The sequence below is a fragment of the Cicer arietinum genome, chromosome 7 (genome assembly GCF_000331145.2).
Source record: "Cicer arietinum cultivar CDC Frontier isolate Library 1 chromosome 7, Cicar.CDCFrontier_v2.0, whole genome shotgun sequence".
Classification (NCBI taxonomy): Eukaryota; Viridiplantae; Streptophyta; class Magnoliopsida; order Fabales; family Fabaceae; genus Cicer; species Cicer arietinum.
In genome coordinates this window covers 7,797,717-7,819,831 of record NC_021166.2, presented here as the reverse complement: position 1 = coordinate 7,819,831, position 22,115 = coordinate 7,797,717, and the positions used below count along the sequence as shown (strand labels likewise).

Sequence of the window (22,115 nt, the reverse complement as noted above, 5' to 3'; positions counted from 1 at the left end):
AATAATAATAATAATAATAATAATAATAATAATAATAATAATAATAATAATAATAATAATAATAATAATAATAATAATAATAATAATAATAATAATAATACCTGTATTCAGTTATTCTATATATCAAACACAACAAGATATATTGATATTGATTGAGTCCCCTCCCCAAGAGACAATGAGAATTTATGATTCAATACAAAAACATCTCAAATAATTTTACTTTCACGAATCTCAAATAATCTTCGAATACACATTTATTAACTGCATCAGATCATGTTTAAGAATGGGTGAGATCTTGCAGTGGTTGATAGTGATAGTATATATTCATTCAATATAAACTTATTCACTACTACTCAGTGGACAGTTTTGATAGTGATACCACTACGTTTTAGTTGTTTGGGAAACAAAGTAACTATAAAAGTAAAATATTTTGTTTGTTATTCCTTTGCAACATTTAAGATTGTTTATATATATATACATATTTTATTGACCAACGTCTGTATCAAAATTTATTATATATAAAAAATGTGAAAGATACATTGATAATAATTTCACATCGTTAATATAAAATAGTGTTTTTAACATAAAGTATTAAGTCGGCGTATCTGATCTGAAGAAGAAGAAGAAAATATGTGAAATTTGTTTAATGCAATTATAATTTACTTAATATTAATAATAAATAAATGCATATCAAACTTATATTCGCTTGCTCCCTTTCCGACCTTCGGTTTCATCTCCTTCTCTCGTGGTTCCTCTTCCTTCTTCTTCATCTTTCTTAATTTCCATTTGTTCTTTGCTTTCTCGATCTTTATTGTCATTGGTTGTTGTATGTGATATAAATAAATAAATGGTATATGTAATGATGGGTCAATGTGTTTTTTACACATAATTCCTACTTGTGCACTTTCCAATAATAAACAGATACAATTGTAAGAATAGTTAAAATTTACTATTTTTAATATATATATTAATCATTCGCACATAATATATATAATTTTGAAAGTCATATTTAATACATGAATAATGAAAGATAGTGCATTCTCGTGATACATATTAGGTATAATAAACATAACAAAAATGATTCAACTAATGTTAAGTTCACATTCAAAATAAATTATACAAGAAAAAGGTAAATTTGCATTAACGTATTGAGAAAAATATAATATTTTATTTTTTTTCTTTTGGATGATAATTAAGTCAATTACTTTATTTCTTTCAACTATTATAGGGATTTAGACAACTCTAAAATATGACGAAAATAATGTTATTGTCATAGTCAACTGTGAGACTTCACCGTATTTTGAGGTGATATATAAATATATATATATACTAGTTTTATATCTTTCACGCTTTTATAATATATTTTAACGCTTTTATAATATGAAGTTCTTCATGTCTTGATGCCTTTAATTATATCTTGACGTTTTTGATCATGTTTTGATGCCTTGAATTATGTAATTCTTTGAATGTGTTTGTTTGGTTATGTAATTTTCAAACCTTGTGTTGCATGCTTTACATATGTGTGATGACAAAAAGAAAATAGATCATGTGTTGCATGCTTTACCTATGTGTGATGACAAAAAGAAAATAGATCAGAAGTTATAAAACACTACCCCCAACATAATTTGAAGAGTTTTTTCATCCTGAAATGTAATTTATGATAGTTTTTAGTAGATGTTTGTTACATAAGCGATGTATTTTGAGTTTGTATATTACAAATGAGTTTTGTATATAATTATGATAGTGATGTATTTTGAGTTTGTATATTACAAATGAGTTTTGTATATAATTATGATAGTGATGTATTTTGAGTTTGTATATTACAAAATGAGTTTTGTATATAATTATGATTGTGTATAGAAGTTTAGTTGATATTAAATTTTAGTTACGTATATACTTAGATGAAAAATAATTTTTTTTTAAAATAAGGTTCAATCAATTAAACCATAAGTCATTAATAAACAAATAATTAATGTTAAGAAAAAGAAAGTATAACAAACAAAAAAAATTGATCGAACCAACTCGATGGGTTCAATCCAAATTGACCAGACTACACTTCAAACGAGATTGAACCAAAACTAGTACATTGATCAATTAATTTTTGGTTCTACATGTTGAGCTGACCAATTCATTTTCATTTTTAAAACATTTAATGAAATGTCAAATTCTTGACTCCTCAATTAATAAGGATTTGAATTTCTCGAGTTTCAAAATTTTTAAATTTTCATAATTAAAGTGTGCATGATCAAGTCAATCGATCAAGATCATGATCATGTGGCTTACTTCCTCCTTCCCATAGTATTTGATCCATTTACAAAAATATTGGATTTAGTAAATCTTTTGTTATTATATAAATATTTTATATTTTGTTATTAGTAATTATAATATTTTTCTTCAAATAATGGTCTTAAATATTTTTCAACAACAGTTTTGCACACTCCTTTTAAATCATATGCATATCCAAAAAAGTTTAATAAATTTTTACATGTATGGTTAGAACATTATAAAAACATCTCTTATAAAAATTGAGAATTTTTAACAAGTGGTAAATTAAATATAATTTTATAAATTTTTTGTGCTTAAAAACTCATTTAATTCATCTTTTATTAAAAAAATTCTAAATTTTTATGAGAGAAATTCTTATAATATTCTTAGCATGCGTGCAAAAAACATTCAAAAACTAAAATTGTTGGAAATAAATATTTGAGAGATCATTTGAAGAAAAAATTTAGAGAGACTAAAAATGAATGATACATTTATAGAGACAAAAAACTTATTTAACGTAAAAATATTTGTTTCAAAATAAATGATTTATTTTATTTTTTAAGGTAATATTACCTACTTTTTTTTTTACTGTATCATATACATTAATGATAATAGTAAATTGATCGATGGTTTAATAAAAATATTATTTTTTCTTAAGTTGCTCACTTTTCTTAATCCATATGAAATAATCAGACGAGTCAACTATTATGATATGATAAGAGTAATATTTACGTATTTAATTTTTCAACTTTAATTGCGACCCAACGAATATTGATTAGATGTTTTGAAATTCACAACTCTAGTTAATTTGAATCTCCAAATTAAAAGAAAATATTTTTTTTGTCTTAACTTCAATTGTCTCCTAAACGATTTGAGGCTCATTTAAAATGGAAAAAGAAAGTTATTTTAAAAATAAAAAACTTTGTTTTTTGACTAAAAAAATCAAGAGCATAAATAATTCACTTCAAATTATCTTAGTTTAGGCACAATTAGGAGTAAATTATCATGTACTGTCGTCATCACATCTTGCTAAAACATCTTCTCGTTATAAGTTCATAACTACTTTTCTATAATATGTTGCAGATAGAAATATAATGCTGCTCACATAAAACAAAATGTACAACTTCAGCAACATAAGTAAGTCAAATTTCATTCCGTTTCTGTATACAAAAACAAAAATATTTTCAAATAACCATCATTAACTAATTACCCAATCGTTGTCATTTTTATAATGGCAAAATATATAGAATAAAAGCCAAAAATTAAATGTAGTACTACCTTCATACTACTATTCCCCCCCTCCCCCTATACATTAATTACATTTTCATAAAAATATTTCTAATTAAATAATGAGAATGAAAGATTAATTATTTATTTCTCTTAACAAGTTTAATGTATATCAGCACAAAACATAATTTGTTTATATTTATTTTAGAACGGAGGAACAGCTACTTTTATTTATTTATGTGCATTGATAAAAAAATTCTTACTTCCAAAGATATATTTATAATTTCTTATAATTAGTTGCTTGTATTGATGTATATATATAATATAATATAGAACGAATATGTCTTGGGTGCATAAATTAATTTTCACCTTAGCTATATAAAGTTAATTCACCAAAAATAAATTAGATATATAGTTATTATTGGAAAGTTATATGAGGTTTTAGTTTAAAACTACTACATATAAAAGTAGGTTCAGGTTTTGACTAGTACAAAACTTCAGTTGTGCAGTGTCCTGATGAATTTAACAACTATTTTTCTCATATATATCTATATGTATTTTTTGTTTGGTTTTGAAGGGAAAAAGCTGCGTGCACATATATATAGCTATTATTAATCTACAAAATTAGAAAGATATGCCACACAAAAAACATATACTATGCATCGATCTTTATATGGAAATTAATAAGATGAAGAATTAGATGGATAAATCAAATGTAATTGTTACCTACATACTCCAATTTGTGCCATGCAAATCTCACTGCAATTGGTGACTGGTCCCCCTTTGGAGTTATATATAATTAAATTGAGTGGATGCTTTAAGAACCTAAGATGCATGGTCCCTCATCTATACCGCAGCTAGCTACCTACCTAGCTATCCTCTGATTCAACTTATCTTAATGCACAAAAAACTTTTTGAAATGTTATGGTGGAGGTTGATTTCATTTTTTTTTATTTTTTTTTATTTTTTAATATTTAAAATGTTATTATGTTGTTTTAATTTTACTTGTAATTTTAACAATTCATAATTAAAGTTGAAATTTTAATTTATAAAATTATTTTTTAATGCATTTATTAACAATAATTAAGAAATAGCAAATAACGTTGAAATAATATATTATATGTACTCATGTTATATATAAGATCTTACATTCCGTGTGATGCATCTAAGATAATTTTAAATGACTAATGTTTTTAATTTTTAAAATTAAAATATCATCAATTGTAAAAAATATATATATGGTTAAAAATAGTTATAATATTTAACTAATTGAGATAATTAGATAGTAATAATATTATTTACTCTTATAAAAGGAAAATTACTAAGAAAATATATTGAGTAGAACTAACAATCATCTAATAATGAATATTTTTTCGCTAAAGAATTCATATTGACACCTTCTTATATGTTTTTTTTAACCTATTAAGATTGACAAAGACTGTTTTCATGCTTAATATGATGATTTTTGTAAACAATAATTGAATGGCTAATATATTGATATTTTTTATAATATAATTTTGTTGAAATGATGATTATATATGTTTAATTTAATTTTGAATGACTAAATCGGCTTTAAACTATAATTTTTATAAGTACATTTTGTATAATATTTTTTTATTGTGTTACTATTTCCAGGTTCAAAATATGAATTTTTTGTTACAACAATAATTAAATGATTAATTACTTTCACGTTGAGTTTTCAAAATTTAATGATTAAGTTAATCATACTTTTAGAGAAAAAATTTGTTTAATTTAGATTGATATCATATTTAATATCTAAGATAAGTTATAACAATAATCAAATAAAAAGTTTTTATTTTTTATAATTAAAATAGTTGACTAATTTGATGAGACATGCTTTTGGAGGAAAATATTGCTTAAAATTAACATAAACTTTTATATATAAGATAAGAATTATACTACCAAGTGTCCCAAGGGCACTTACTAAGGAAACAAAAAGTAAATAAATAAAAAATATTTAAGTGGAACTTTTTTTTTTTTTTAATTTTATGATTTCGAAATATTAAATACACAACTTCCAAAATTTTATTTCTTTTTTCATTTCTTTAGCCTTTTTCATAAAATAAATAATATAGAAATCAGATATGTACAAGACCCGCGTCCCGCAAATACGTCTTGACCTGTAAGTAATGGGATGAGTCTGATACAGTCTCAAAGAAAATAAAGACAAGACAAGGACAAAGTAGTAAAATGATTGGGTTCGGGTTAACCTTCGGATCATCCATCCTGTCTCAAATTACTTTAGAGACAAATAATTATTTTTTATTATTAGTTTATGTTATTATAGATTTACTCTGAAAAAATTTGGATCACTAACTTTATAATTTATACTTCGTAAAACAATATTATGAGTTATTACATTTGAATGAATTGTTAAATGGTAATTATATGTGATTTATTATGAGTTTTTTCATGTTTAATTGTTATTTTTAAAGAAAATTTAATAATTACTATTCAGCGTCTCATCTTGAGACCAACTCGGTCTCGTTTTTATTTGATCTCGTCTTTAATAAACCCGTAACTTATCGAATTGAGAGACAAATTATAGTTTAGTCCCTGAAAGAAACTGATTCATTGACAACAATCTTTAAAAACTAATTTATCTTCATTCTTTTCTTTTAAAACTATAATTAGGTTATACATTTTGAAGGACAAGCATTATGAGTAGCCAAGGTTTGTATTAACAATTGAACGAGTAATTTGGAATGCATGTGGATACTATTGCCATTATTATTTTTTAAAATATATTTTTTAGTTTTGGGTTAGAGTATAATAACAGATCTTTTTCATAAAAAAAAATTAAGATTCAAATAGATGAAAGAAATAATATCAAGATAATAGCAACCAATATAATAATATTAGTCTAAAAAACAATTAACCTTTTGATGCCTAAATTTAAATTCTCACCAGATTATAAAGTGCTCAAGGTAAAACTTTTTACATGTGCATGAGAATTAAAGTGTAAATATAGTATACTATGTTTAACATTTAATAGTGATTAGTTAAACCGGTGATTATGTGGTAGGATTATTAACATTAACAAACCACATAAATCAGTGCTACCAAAATGGTGGACGTGCTACTTGTGAAGGATGCCACGTGACGTTGTCATAATAAGTGAATTTTTGAAATTTACAAAATTTATTTATTTATTTATTTATTATTACATGCAACATATGATGCTGTAAATTCATAGTACCTTTTTATCTACAAAAAATTTGTTAATTAATGATAAATTATTCCCTTGCAGGAAAAGGTTGCAGAGGTCATTAAATTGTTCATTTTGGAAAGAATTGTATTATTGGTACTGTTTCTTCTTCTATGTTTCTCTTCAATTTTCTACTCTTCTTAGCTATGGTGAAGTCAAAGAGCTTAATATAGAACCTTACTTCACATATATTTTCTCTCTCATGTAAGTTTTACTTTGTCTTTTCATGCTTCATATATTTTCTGTGAAATCTTATTTATATATTTTCACAGATTCACTTCTTTTCGATTTGTTTCATCGTAACTATCAATTCAATGAAATATATATAGCTGTCCTTGCCCTAATTTTATAGCAACTGAAAATAACTATCAATTTCAATGTAAAATTTTTATTAATTTTCAAGCATTTCTTTTAGACCTTTTTGATATTCTTTTGTGAAATGTAAGCAACAATTTTATGATATGTAAATATTAAAAAGAAATAAAAAATTCAGGAGAAAAAGATTGAATTGATGATGATAGAAAATTCAAGTGAAAGTTATGAAGCAAAGCAAGAGGGTGGTGATGGAATAATGAAAAGTGAGAAATTAGCAGGAGCAGGTAGTACCTCAAGACAATGGACATCATTAAGAAATCCAAGAATAGTGAGAGTGTCACGTTCTTTAGGAGGAAAAGACAGACATAGCAAAGTTTGTACAATTAGAGGACTGAGAGACCGTAGGATTAGGTTGTCTGTACCAACAGCTATTCAATTATATGATCTTCAAGACAGACTTGGTTTAAGCCAACCTAGTAAAGTTGTTGATTGGTTAATTGAAGCTACTCAATCTGATATTGATAAGTTACCACCACTTGATATTCCTCAATGTTTTACTTCTCACTTTCATCATCATCAATTACCACCACCAGGTACTTCTTTTTCTTTTCTTTTTTTTTTATTTTTAAATTCTCACTATAAGGAGAATTTTGAAAAATATGTTTTGAAAAATCAAACAGGTACCTCTTTTTCTCTTGGAGGATTTTATGATCAAAATAATGGGATGGCAAAGACAAGGTATAATAATTGGGATATAGATTCATCAGTTGGAAGATTAAAAGGTAAGGAAGCTGAAAATGTGTGTATGGATTCAGAAAAGAGTAAGTTATGGATGAAAAGTACAAATGAACAATTTGGGAGTAATTATTTTTCTAATTCTTCACCATCAGTACATGGTTTATCAAGCTACCATAATTTGGATCCATCAAGTACTTTATCTTTATCCCAATTTGGAAACAGTGGTAATAATATATTTCCTTATTACCATCAACAGGTTGAATCTCATCATAATAGTGGCACTGTTATGCAGTTTTCATCTTCATCTTTCACTAATGGTAATTCACAGTTACTTTTTTGTCCATCATCAGTATCACTTTTTAGTAACAACAACAACTCTCTGGAAACTACTGATAATCATGCAGCAAGACAACATCTTCATCATCAGATATTGAACTCATCGTCGTCGTCATTGTCGTCATCTTCTTCTTCTTCACATGCACTCATGATGCCTCTCATTCCAACTCTTCATCTTCCAATCAATTCGCCTTTTAGACGCCTTCCGTTACCGTTTAGTTCCAAGCTTCTTGATTCAGATCATGATAATAATAACACCAGAAATGGTTAGTAGTTAGTTTGTTGAAGTTACATTAATTCTATGCCTTATATCATGCATATGCATATATAGGATGTGAAACAATAATGCTTCTAATTTATATTTTTCACACTAGCTAGTCATGATGGTCAATGAATATATACCTACATATGTAAGTTTGGCAATGCTTCATTTACATATAACAGAATACTTCTTTTTCTGTCTCTAATTTTCACTTAGCAATATACTACATTTTCTATTCTAATTCTATTGATTATTTAATGTTGTTTTAAAGTTTTGCTTGCTATATTATATTATTTGTTACCCAAGCAAGAGTACTTGAATGAGATACTAAGAATCTTTTTCAGCTTAATTAGATGTTTTGGATTCAAATTCAATCCCGAGAATGCAACAGTATTAAATTTATTGAAAGAGAGTTTTGTTGTCCATTGTGATCTTAGCTCCTCGAAGGATAATTTTCAGTTCATACAAAAAAATATTATATGATTTGTTGTTTTTTGTTATTTAAATAACACAGGAAATCAATATAACTAAATGTTTTGGTTGTAGTAAACATTGCACACACACTAATTTAGTATAGTCCAAATGAATATTTTTTATTTTTTATTTTAATTTAAAAATTTATGATGAGCAGTCCAAATGAACAGTACTTGATTGAGCTTGTTTAAGCTTTCCTACAATTAGTAAATGTTACTGCAAACGAAGAATTGTCACAATCGAGTTAAGTTTGACTTTAATGGAATGCATGATCGATGATACAGAATAGTTTATATGCATTAATTTCATGTGATTGAATTAGTTGCATTATGTTGAGAAACACAATGCAAATTGGTTTCATTTGTTACACAAGCAGTGAGAGGTAATTCAAGTGAGGGTATTGTTTTCTGAAAAATATTCTACAAATTCGTTTATTGTTTTAATGCAACATATATAATATTCAAAAGTCAAATAATTTCTGCATTGTTTTTGTTTTAGTGGATCATGGTAAAAGGAGGTCAATGTTGCTTCTAATATTACATATGTGTTAGGGTTAATTGAAAAATTGAGGAATGTTTGTATTTTCTCTAATTAATCAAGGTTTTGTCTTCGAAATGGTTAGTAATTTGGTAAGGAAAAGAATTGTATTTTTGCCTTTTATTTATTATATAAATGGTGTGTGATCTCTTTGATTACTTTTTTTATAAATGATTCTTTCACACAAATATTCTATATGATTTTTGTTTTTTATATTATGTTTCTATTTCTTAAAATGCTTTTTCTTTTGATTTCAATGTCACCTTCCATTTGTATAAAATGTAGATATATAGTGTCAATTTTAGAGCGTTCAAATTATACATTTGATTTTTTTAATATTAGAATATCCAATACCCAATACTTATTTTGTTCTTGTCTCTCAATTATTTGTATGGATGTTAAAGTTATAAATCAATAGGTTAATATAAGTAATTTGTTTTCGCACCATCATATTAATAAAAAATAGGAGTTTCAAATATTTATCTTGGTCTAATTATTCATTATTTTTTTTTTTAGTTCTCATAGAAATTTAATCATAGTGATTTGAAGTTCAATTGTAGAGATAAATAAAATCTGATTAATTATTTTTTTTCAACAAAACTTTAAACAAAACTTTAAAATCAAGTTCTTCCAAATGTCTTTGTAACTAAAACTCATTAATTAACTACTAATAATTACTTGTAAACCTTAATCATCTTGCATGACAAAATGTTAACTACAATAACTTTACCACTAGAAAAAGTTGAATTATTGAAGAAAAATAATTAAAGAAAAAACTTATCAATAATACTTGAAATTAGATACAAATAAGTCATATTTGTAACTACTTCAAAATTTTCTTATAGTATTTTTTTGTAAAAGAAGAAAAGAAAGATATAATTGTGACACACGAGCCTCATTTGATATATCCCTATCTAATTAATGTGACAAAGACATGGAACAAATGGAAGCAATCCAAATCCTTCTACTAGTAGCTTAGCAACACAAAGTGAAAGAAAAAAAATGTTTTGGAATCTACAGTTCTTTGTGAATTTGAAAAGGAAGCAACATGAAATCACAAACAGAGACTGAATTTGAAAGCAGTCTCTGTTACCTGTAGACAATAGTATATCACAGGATCCAAGACACAATTCAATTAAATGAAAGAGTCAGTTGTTGCAGCAACACAACGTTGGGGTCCATCAAACAAAATGACCAAAAAGTTTTATTTGCCTCTCGACTCTAGTGACTGTGGTCCATGGGTGAATGCTTATTAAATTTCAATTGAAATTTTAAGGAAACAACACTCTTCCTCAATATTACTCTGAAATTAAATATAGATAAAAATAATAATTGAAAGATATATTAATCTTTCAACTACAATCTTTGTTACATTTTATTATTTTATTTTGAGGGAGTATGATTATTTTGTTTTTACAATTGTGACAATGATTAGATCAAGCGATTGAATTTTATTTTTTGACTAAATTATGCGAGTTTACAATCAATGACAATCTTGAGTATGATAAAAGACATTTAAAAATAAATTGGAACTTTTTTTTTTTTTTTTTATGATTATAGGTTTGGAAGTATTCAACATACTTCATTTTTCTTATAAATAAGTTTCTCTCTTACTCTTCTCTGCCCCTAACCCAATTTTCGTAAAAAGCATTAAACCTTTGATCGCCTTTGCAATCTAATATTGCCAAGTATCAAATCCAATTCTATGTAGAATGTCATATTTATATTTTTTTTTGTTAGAGAATAAATGTAATGTAGAGACAATCTAACACAACTTTATTCATTTAATCATAATACATCACGACAATAAATAAATTAATGCCTTTGATTTAAAAACCGTATAAATAAGATGGTAGATTGAATGGTTATAATTGGATCAGAGTCAACTATAGGTTTGTGCTGACAGACCAACAACACAGGGTTCAAAAAATTTAATTTTTTTTAAGAGTACTATACAACTCCAAAAAATATTGCTAAGAGACAGCTTAATCATGCGCTATAGGGTCCAGGAACAAAAAGACTTCAAATTTACAAACAGAATCAGATTTTGTAAAAAAAAAAGTCCAGATTTTTTAACAAAAAAAATTGAATGAGATTTTTTATATTATTTACAAGTTTTTTATATTTTATATTATTGATGTTATTTACGATTTAAATAAAAAATAGTTTTTTGAGTTTTTGGAATTTTTTTATTAAATATTCAATTTTAAAAATAGAATATAACTTCTAAAATATTTAAAATGGTCTTAGATTAAATGATAATATAAAATTATTTTTACACCGTTAATGTATTGTCTTTAAACTCAATGTTTTATATATATTTATATTATTTTGTACATAGGAATTATTGGAGTTTATTTACATTGTCTACAATCCATATGAGGAAGATTTTAGAAAAATAATAGATAGGAAAGACAAATAAGAATAAATCTGCGATGCTTTTGTAGGGTAAGTTGTAAGCGCTTTGTAGGCGTGCAGAATAATAGCACGTCCTTGCCTACCAACAAAATTTATGGGCTTTGTGTTGTGGTCCAATCTATCAATTATGCTTCTGTAGCTTTACATTAGTCTTGCATAATAATAAAATTAAGGGGACCACTTTTTCGTACCTTACTCTTCTTCCCTTTTGTTCACGTTAATTCATGTAAACCAACCATTTACATTTGCAACAATGGAGGTTAATTGAGGGATTCTGAATTCTTCAAGAGTGAATAATTTATAACTAAATAGTGGAAAGCCCGTTAGCCCAAGTCAGCTTTTTCCAGGCTGATAGGAGGCCCAATCCATTAACTACACAACAAAACAATGTTGCATAAAATAAAGTAACGAAAAGCCCGTTAGCCCAAGTCAGCTTTTTCCAGGCTGATAGAAGGCCCAATCCATTAACTACACAACAAAACAATGTTGCATAAAATAAAGTAACGAAAAGCCCCCGGCGAGGATCGAACTCGCGACCTTTCGCTTACGAAGCGAACGCACTACCACTATGCTACGGAGGCTTGTTGTGATAGGTTGTTGTAAATCGCTATTATAATGCTTATACATTCAGTCATATCTTTTGTGTTGGGTAATTCTTTTAGGTGATAAATTTGGTACATACCTCAATTTTATGTACATTAAAAATCTGATATGATCTCAATCTATTTAAGTTTGCGAGCATCTATTTTTTTATTAATTTAATATTTATTTTAATACACAGTTTCACATCTAAACCTATGGAATGATGAATTTAAATTGAAGGTGATGAGTACGGTGAAGAAAATTATTCTCATTTGCATGGTTAAAGTATTGGTTTACCAATGCATTTCTACAAGAATGTAAGAAATGTTATAAAAAGCTCGCTCTTTCGTAAGTCTAGAATATGTGAAATCTTTACAAGGGACAGGCCCTGCATACCCTTCATCTTTATCTAAGCTGCATTTGTGGCCTCCTGTGTTGAATTTTTTTGTATCTCAAAGCATAGTTCTTAAAGAAGCTTTTGTGCATTGTGGATTTTCTTTGTGAATGCAATTAATACGTTTATAGAAAATCTAATGATCCATGGATAGCAATAGTTTTGTTATGGCGAGTTCACTCTATATATTTTCAATTTCATTTTTAAACTCTATATTCCATTCAAAAAATGCTAAGAATGCTCTCCAATAATCAGCACATTTTTTAAACACACTCCATGATGGATTCATCATTAAAAAAAATACTAACTTAAGTTATAAATTTATTACTTTTACAAAATATAAACCAATCATAAGATAGTTAATAGAATGTTAATAACATCCCTCATTCTTCCATTTTCCCACTTCCAAGCCACAATATACTTCTATCACATGGTTGAACAAACTTTATCATATTAGCAACAAGCACAATTTGTTCCAAGTTCCAAACCAGTATCAAAGCCCAGCACAAACCATTTAAGATCAAAGTTTGAACCTAGCTCAAAATATGATAATATTAAATAAATAAATAAATAAATAAATAAAAAGGTATTAAAATAAGGTTTCATTCTATGACCTGATAAAAAATAATCAAAGTAAGGCTTCTAACAAAAATTTCTTTCCTAGCAATGAATGAAGAGAGCAGAATTGGAAATAATAAATAGAGAACTCAATGGTTTCAAACTAAAAACTACTTTTATCATCACTACCTACACCTAAGGTAATCATGGTTTTGTTCAATAATAAAAAATTCAGATCAAAGGGTGCGTCAACAAGCAGATTACAATGGCGTATTCCACCAGTTGACGATGTTAGTCTATACCAATACCACCAGTTATATTGATTGACCTCTCTATGATCACCTTCAGAAGATGAGGTATGTACAAATGCCAAACAAAGGTCTTCGTTTTCAACTCAGCTCAAATTTCTTTTGCTGGTTCACTGCATTCTCCTGTCCTTGGAATTGTGGAATCCACCACTGCACCTAAAAGTTCATAGGAAAAATGATTTATGATGAAAATAAACTAGTAAATACTAAATAGAGTGTACAATTTTTTTCAGCTCCTTAAATATCACTTCCTTTCTCGACACGGTACCTCATTTTATCATTAATAATTGTTCTCAAATCTTAAAAAACACTTAATCTGTATGGCATATTGTTAGAGATTTTCAAGAGAATCGAGATACAGGTAGAAAGAAGGAACTCTTAGGGTAGGCCTATGTATCATTCATGCTTCAAAGTTCAATTAAATTAAGATAAATGATATTTTGATGCACAAAGTTAACAACAATTGCAACGGTTAACACTATTCAAATATATGGTTAATACATTCGGCAAATGATTAGTGTTATGAATATAACAAGGTGTCACAAATCATTAATCAGACACTTAACATAATTAACAATGATTTTGAATTTCATTAACCACCATTTGGGTTCAAATAGACATGATATTCATTAACCATCCAAATTATCTTCTCAAATATACATGATTTTTAGATGTTCAAATATACTTAATATTAGTTATCTACGATTTGTGTTTTAAATATACACCTGAAAATTATGGTTAACGACGTTCAAAATTGTGGTTAATGTGTTAAGTGGATAATTAATAAGTTGTGATACTTTGTTATATTCATTAACCATCCATTAAACACAATTAACAATGTATTTGAACTGTGTTAACTATATAATTTGAGTCAAAATAACACAACTATAGATTTAACAACTTAAGCTATTGAAGGTTCTTGTTTGAACCCAGAAAACAGAAATCCACATAATGCAAAGCACACACGTTTCCATACCTTGAAATGACAAATTCACACTCTCAGCTGTGGCAGGTTTCAGAAATTCCGTGTTGCAGTTTGGTGTATCACTATTTTTATCAAGTCTTGGAGCTTCTAAGTTGGAAATCGGCGGCACATTTGTTTGATCATTTGTTTGAGCTTCTAAGTTGGAAATCGGCGGCACATTTGTTTGATCATTTGTTTGAGCTTCTATGTTGGAAATCGGCAGCACATTTGCTTGATCATTTGTTTGAGCATCACCTCTGGAACTTGTCACTTCATTTGCTCCATCATTTTTCAAGTTTACCCCCAATGTTGGTGTTTCATTTTTTTCAGCATTTGGATTCACAGAAGCAGCTTCTGGTTCTGGGTTGGCAGAAACCTGATGTCCAAGTAAACCAACCCTCGTTTGAGAATTAATTATGTCATCTCACCAAGGAAAAGTCATAAGATATATAAAACCGACATGATTTAACCATTAAGAAATTTGTTTGTTATTGTACACAACAAATATCCAAGAAACATATAATTTGAATTACATCGACCATATGTCATACAGTTAAGAAAAATCATAGGGAAAAAACTTTCTGTGAAGTTGTAGAAATGTAATCTTAGGATTGTACTAATAATTTACAGGAGAATTTGTGTCAGAAAAAAATAATTTACACATAATTATGCGACATTTTCAAGGAGCACATGTACAGTGTATTTAGAAAAGGGAAAATGTTAGAAATCACTATGCAGGCCTGCCTCTAGAACTCACACTAACATAAGTAAGAAAATAACTTGACCTTATGGGTATCAGAAGCATTGGCAGTTATTGGATTGCTTGCTGCAACTGCAACGACAGCTTCAGAACAGTGTTTTTGAGATTCTGAACTGTCTCCATGAACTGCTTCTCTATTTTCCATTTGATTTTGCTTAAGCACTTTAGGAGTCTTTAAATTGTCAGAATGTGTACCATTTGTGATGACACCATCAACTTCACCAGCAGTCCTTTTCCTGCTTTGATAACTAAGCATAACTTGAAATTCGAACAAACTTAAATAAAAATAGATGCTTAATACTAGAAACGCAGCGAAAAGTGAAAATAGTACGGGGAGGGGAAGAATCAAAGAATAGAGACCTATTGAAAACATGAGCAGCCGGCTGAAGAGAGTGTTGTTTGTTTAAAAAGAGAATTCCACGAAGAGGCTTTCCATCAATGACAGTTTCAATGGTATATCCTTCTGAGATGTTTTCAGTAACCTTGGCTTCAAACATTTTCTTTCCGTGAAGTGGCAGTGATTGATTTGCTGAGATATTTGGTCTATCTGCATATATGACGCATATTTAGTTGTTTCAGTTGGTACATTAAATTATAATAGTCAAACGTCATTTCCATTCTTTTTGTGCCTCTTGTGGTTCCTTATTTTATTCAACACCAACATGCCATAACTACACTCCATATATAAGATTAATGCTTACTAGTTGGAAGAACTAGTTATACACTAACACATACTTGACTAGACCCTGTCTAGATAAAGAACTTAATTAAGCACTTATAGAATAAGCTATTTCTATAACAAAAAATAAAATGAAGTCAAACTATTTTCATAAGCTATCATGGAGAATTTATGAAAATAAGTTAAGGACATGTCATAAGTGATAAGTTGTTTCCATGAGCTCTCCAAAACAGTCTTACAAGTGTGTATGCCAATAGATAAGTTCAAAGAAACCAATCCAAACAGGCCCTAAAAGAATATTACAAAGAGTTCAACTATAAACACAATTCTTACTGCCGTAAACTCAATTAAGCCGCATATACTTTTGAAGAACTTCCTGATTCCAATATACAAAGGTTGATAGGCTAAAGCTTAAATCATAGAGTTTTACATGTAAAATTAGACTTTATGATATCCGTCAATCAGAAACTTCATATATGAATAGGTAAAATCTTACTTGGCTGGCTATAATTCAACACAGTCATGACCGGGCCAATGCCAGTAGCCCCCATTCCATATCCAACCATAACTGGATTTTGGCCAGGATTGGGATTTTGTTCTTGGCATTTCAGCTTCAATTTCTTCTTCATAGATAACTTATCTGGTCTTTGTCCACTTTCCCTAGCAAAACCTGAAAATAAGAAATATATCACAATTTGTTATTTAGGGATATAGAGAAATGCCATAACCAAATGATTGCTCTTGAAAATTTAATACTGGCAAATATAAGACACTTTGTTGAACCTGTATGTAGGTAATACATATCATCCAGGGCTTCAAGACTTTTATTACAACCGCCGATAAACACAAGAACACCACCCTTAAATGGGTCTAAACAGTCACCAGCTACAGAAAATCTAGCAGAAGGGCAATTGGTTGTAGTTGTAACATTCGTCCAAACACCAGTATCTGCAAAACAAGGTCGTTAAAAGACAGTTGCAGGTGCATCGATCATCTTAAGAGTTGGAGCAATTACACTCACAGTAAGGTTCTGCTTTTCATAAACAGTTAAACCACAATATAACAAGAACAAAAACTTAAGACGACAGAGTATTTTATATACTATTTTGACATACCAATATCAAGCATATAAAGGTCATTGTATAGATTTTGAGCATCTGTGAATCCACCAAATACAAACAAGGTTTTGCCAAAAGAAACTGTGGAATGACCAGCTCGAGGTGGCAACAATTGGCCTGATGTACTCAGCTCCCTCCACATTAGAGTATCTAATATTTCCAAAAGTTCCAAAGAAAATTATTACTCTGATTAATGCCCCTTACCTATGCATCATTAATGTTTAATTGCAATATATATATATATAGAAATAAACAAAAGTAAAAGATAAAACAGGTTGATACCAGTGTCAAGGATATGGACATCAGACAAATAATAATCATGCCCGTCTTCACCCCCTATCACAATAATTCTGTTCTTCCACGATGAGCAAGTGTGGCTATCACGGGGAGATGGTGGCGTGCCTGATGTCGTAGCGCGCATCCAAACAAGCGTTTCTACAAGTGAGACAGCGAAAAGGAATTATCAGAATAATCCACATCTGACACTTCAATCAAAAGCAAAAGACATTCTCAAATACAAATGCAAGTGTAGGAAGAAAATAATGAAAAACCAACTAAAATGTTCAAAAGCTCGGCCAAGTACTCCAAACCCAGTGCCCTTATTTCTCACAATGTAACCAAACAAGAGCTCCCAGACCCCCTCATTTCATCCACAGTTGAAATTGTAATGAACAGTGTTGTTAAATAGCAGCACTATAGCATAGCAGAATTTGAACAAACTGTTATTATTCTGTGAAACGCTATTTAGTATAAATTGTCAAAATCACTATTATTCTGTGAAACTATGCTTAGTATAAAATTTAGCCAAAAAGCGGCAATAGCAATGCTAAAGCACTGTTGAGTAGCGAAATTTGAACAGACCGCAATATTTTGCGATCCGCGATTGACAACAACAATAATGAGCCTCAAAAAGTATGTGTATACAATAAGGCGCGTGGGAGCTTGTGAATTGACCGGCGCAGTACCAAAATCAATAATTTGGCTCAGATGCGGATATATCAAGAGGCGCATTAGGCAGTATGACTGTTTTAACTTGTTTACAAAAATAATCGACAAAATAGGAAATCCTAGTCAATTTATCATACTATATGTCACCTACAGGATGTCGCATTTAAATGTCAAAGGGTATTTATTGTGCACTGAACTAACTTGATCAATAACTGGCAGTATCGCAGTATGATGAAGAAATTTTACCTGTATTCAGTATGTAAAGATCATTGTAGTAGACTTCATTGTTATTATCAGCAGATTTTCCACAACCACCAAAGATAAAGAGCCGTTTGCCAACAACCGCTGCGCTGTGACCCTCTCGAGCCTCTGGCCCTTCTCCTCTTATAATTGGAGATTCCCATGTTTGCAAAGCTAAAAATAATTTAATATCAGTAAGTTGTAATAAATAGATAGAGTTTATAAATATGTTGCTGCATAATATCTTGAGGTTTTAGCTTAAGCCGTAGTTTTAAGTGTCGGCGTCCAAAGAAGTGCATGGCCAGAACTGTACAGGCTTATGCAAAGATCAACCAATTTCAGCTAAAAACAACAAATATTGGCTTTTGGAGACAAAATGGGTAGAAATACTACTAACACACTTTCTCTATTAACACACTCTTCATTTTTGGACAAATTTCATATGATACGAGGTCCACTAAATAGAGAGTGGTCCCAAGTTTTTAGTAGATTCCACACAAAATTTGCCATAATAAAGAGTGCATCAAATAGTGTATTGCTAGCTAGCATTTTTCAAATGGTTATATATATATAGACATTAAGCCAACAAACTCAAATACTATAGAAATATGAGAAAGACAACTCACAAGTGTCTAATATGTGCAAGTCCTTGAGTGGATTCATCCCATCAGTACCCCCAAACACATAGAGTTTTTCATCAATGACACTGCAAGTGTGACTGTCCCTAGGAGTAGGTGGGGATCCTTTTATTTCAGGTTGGCTCCAAGTTTGGTTCACTGCAAATCAGCAAATAGAAAATGACACATTATCTAACCAGAATACCAGAACAAATGCATAAGAAAAATACTTAAAAGGCCAGACATAAAGGTATAAAATAAAGCAATACACTACAGCACAATTTCATCTACAACAAAGCAAATATCAAAAAAAAAATTTCCACATTTGTTTCTAACAAACAAGGAAAAAGAAAGTTGACCCAAAAGAGAAAATCTCTTCTATTCAAACATCACACAAATCAGAACATCAATAAACATAAGAATCAAATAAATAAATAAAAAACATATACGGCCTAAAAAATCATAAATAAAAGATTAAAGAAAAATCTAGGAAAACATGAATCTTGATAGAAATTCATAACATGCAACCACGAGAATGCAATAAAAATTTCAATTTTTTTTTTTTTTGTGAAAAGATAAAGCTAACAACAACAATGCCAAAAAAAATCCACAAAATGATGAATCAGTTATGATTATTTCAACAAAAAAAGAATCAAGATTGGGAAAGAGAGGAGCAATAAAATTTAAAGAAAGTGAAGAGTGTAGTGAGTGACAAACCAGTATCAAAAACATGAACTTGATTGGTTTGACAATTATCTTTGCCATAACCACCAAAGACATAGATAAATTTGCCACCATTAATGGAGTTACAGGTGTGACCCCACCTTTTCCCTGGCCCAGATTCTCCTTCACCCTCTTTTGCTATCGCCTTCACCTCAACCTTTTCCCACCTCATTTTCTTCAAAACCAGTTTGTTTGTTTGATGAGAAAAAAAGAAAGAAAAAAAACTCAATACCCAAATAAAATAAAAATTTAAAAATAAAAACTTTTTCCTATTGGGTGGGGACGAGGGTGAAATCGAATGAAATCAAATGATAGAGAGAAGAAAGGGTCATGCAATGCAATTGGGAAAAGATTAAAAAGTGTCAAAATCACAGAGAGAGTGAAACTGATAGAGCCGAGGCCAGTAAAAATATATATATTAATAAAAAAATCCAATGAGAGAAGAATGACTATGAGGGTTAATCTTTTTCTGAAAGGGTTAATCTTACGATTTTTTTTTTTTTTTTCTGAAGAGAGGCTTCATGTAGCACTTTATTTATTTTAGTCAAAAAAAAATATATCACTTATTTTTGGCGATTCATGTAACACTTTGTTTTTTGGCGATTCATGTAACACGTGGATAATTTAAGGTGGTTTGATCACGAAATAGTGGTTTGAAAGGTGGCAAGTGGATTAGTAGTTGGATTAGATTATTTGTTTATATTTATTATAATTATTATTAGGGTTTATTATGCTTCTGATCCCTCTAGTATGATAGAAATACGATTTTTATCTGTATAAAATTATTATTTTTTAATATTCTATGCACTTGACATTCTATTCTTTTTCATCATCTAATGAATTTTAATATTTCTAAAATCTGAGTGACATTGATACGTGGTAAAGTAGAATAATATATTTTATTATTATTTTGATTTTTAAAATAAAAAATATTAAATTTATTTTGATAAAAATCACATATCAATGTAAATGTACTTTTTCATTTATCTATCACTCTTTTATTGCGTCGTCTTCGACAGCGTTATAATTTTACGTGTGAATTTTTTTTATTATCATTTTACATATCTATTATTTACTTCTAAAGTTTTATTCTTTTATTGTTCTAGCTCCGATTTATCATGAGATTTTGAAAAATAATTCAATCAAAGTAGTTTGATAGGATTAAAAAACTTATTACAAAAAGTTGGGTTAATATAATACAAACAAATGTGCATTAATCAAGAAAAATAGATTTGTGTTCCTTCTTGCTTTGTGGTAATAACTAATAACAACTACATCCATAGTTAATCTTCAACTTAAATATCGACATCTAAATCTCAAAGATCTATGTGATGGTGTGGCTCTATTTGACTATTTATAAAATTGGCTAAAAACAAATTGTTTAATCTAAGTTTCATGAAATTTTATCCCTTTTAGGGTTTCTTTTTTATTTATTTCATTTTTTTTCTATATTTTATTTGAAAAATTGATTTTCATTTATATTAATAAAAAAAGTAAGTAAATGGTACAAAAATTATTATTCCTTCTCACCACATGTTTTTTTATGCATTAATGTCACATCAACTTTTAGAAATGTTAAAATTTATAAAGGACTAAATAAAAGAATAATATAAAGTTACATGGTAGAATCTCAAAAATACATTTTACTGAAATTAAATCATATTTCTCTTATATTACAGAGACCAATGCCCCAATGAAGTTGTCAAAATGGGTTGAGTTGAATACTTCTCTTGTATATCATTAGTGTAAAGTAATTTTACACTAAAACTGTCAAAATAGGTCGAATTGAATGAGTTGAATCGTTTAGTTCGCATATTAGTACATTACAAGCCTTAAAATAAGAGGTAACAAAATGAACGAGTCTTTTAAATCTAGTATGTTTAGTCCACATAAAAAATGAGGTCGACTTGGGCCGACTCGATGTGCCACATGTTGGCACATTATAACTAAAAATTTGTAAATTTTCTTTTAAAAAATTATTAGCAAATTACGGCCAATTCAAATTTTTGTGTCGGTTCTAAGAAACAAAAGTAACATAAAATTAAGAAAGACATAGTAAAACATAATTTACTATAAATGAAGAAAATATTTATTCCACTAAATCAAGAAATAACATAGCATTGTTGCAGTGTTTTCGACGCTGACCAATACCAAGATTGTCAGTCCAACATCTTCACCAATCCAGCTTTGTTCATAACTACCAACCAAAAGGAGCATCAACTATGACTACACCTTTTTACTCTGAAGATCGAACGCACCCAAACTCTATGTTATGATATGTGTTTAAATTTTATTTTATTGTCTCTATTGTGATAAGTGATTAAGGATGTTTTTGTATTTTAATTGTATTTTAATTTCTATTAATTAAAATAAAAAAGATCGAAAGAAAAATAGATTGGGCGGGGCTATTGGCCCACATAGCC

At 28.6% G+C, this 22,115-nt stretch overlaps 2 protein-coding genes and 1 non-coding gene across 5 annotated transcripts; 1 reads left to right on the top strand and 2 right to left on the bottom strand.

Annotated features, from left to right (window-relative positions):
- Window positions 1-6,709: 6,709 nt before the first annotated feature.
- LOC101510192 (uncharacterized) lies at window positions 6,710-8,613 on the top strand. Its single transcript, XM_004508606.4, has 3 exons — window positions 6,710-6,925; window positions 7,215-7,629; window positions 7,717-8,613. The coding sequence occupies exons 2-3, from the start codon at window positions 7,233-7,235 to the stop codon at window positions 8,379-8,381; spliced, it is 1,062 nt and encodes a 353-aa protein (XP_004508663.1). The 5' UTR covers window positions 6,710-6,925; window positions 7,215-7,232; the 3' UTR covers window positions 8,382-8,613.
- A 3,697-nt stretch (window positions 8,614-12,310) lies between these two features.
- On the bottom strand, window positions 12,311-12,382 carry TRNAT-CGU (transfer RNA threonine (anticodon CGU)). Its single transcript has one exon. It is a non-coding gene; the product is annotated as a tRNA-Thr (tRNA).
- Window positions 12,383-13,364: 982 nt separating this feature from the next.
- On the bottom strand, window positions 13,365-20,071 carry LOC101509662 (uncharacterized). 3 transcript variants are annotated; one of them, XM_027337130.2, is made up of 11 exons: window positions 19,687-20,071; window positions 18,979-19,128; window positions 18,359-18,526; window positions 17,447-17,599; window positions 17,162-17,314; window positions 16,830-16,994; window positions 16,543-16,716; window positions 15,728-15,914; window positions 15,393-15,615; window positions 14,620-14,983; window positions 13,365-13,793 (listed from the first exon to the last, which is right to left on the bottom strand). In XM_027337130.2, exons 1-11 carry the CDS (start codon window positions 19,862-19,864, stop codon window positions 13,735-13,737), a joined length of 1,974 nt encoding a protein of 657 aa, XP_027192931.1. In that variant the 5' UTR covers window positions 19,865-20,071; the 3' UTR covers window positions 13,365-13,734. The 3 variants fall into 3 exon arrangements, with proteins under 3 accessions (XP_027192931.1, XP_004508661.1, XP_004508662.1); XM_004508604.4 differs by having other exon boundaries at window positions 13,365-13,799; window positions 19,687-20,068; XM_004508605.4 differs by having other exon boundaries at window positions 13,365-13,799; window positions 15,393-15,603; window positions 19,687-20,066.
- Window positions 20,072-22,115: the final 2,044 nt, after the last annotated feature.

Bases quoted from the DNA above. Each gene is read 5' to 3' on its own strand.
- LOC101510192 (XM_004508606.4), top strand. From the start codon at position 7,233: ATGATGATAGAAAATTCAAGTGAAAGTTATGAAGCAAAGCAAGAGGGT. The intron at 7,630-7,716 runs GTACTTCTTTTT...AAAATCAAACAG, and splicing joins TCATCAATTACCACCACCAG to GTACCTCTTTTTCTCTTGGA.
- LOC101509662 (XM_004508604.4), bottom strand. From the start codon at position 19,864: ATGAGGTGGGAAAAGGTTGAGGTGAAGGCGATAGCAAAAGAGGGTGAA. The intron at 19,129-19,686 runs GTTTGTCACTCA...GCTGATTTGCAG, and splicing joins AGTTCATGTTTTTGATACTG to TGAACCAAACTTGGAGCCAA. The intron at 17,600-18,358 runs GTAAAATTTCTT...TCTCACTTGTAG, and splicing joins TCTTTACATACTGAATACAG to AAACGCTTGTTTGGATGCGC.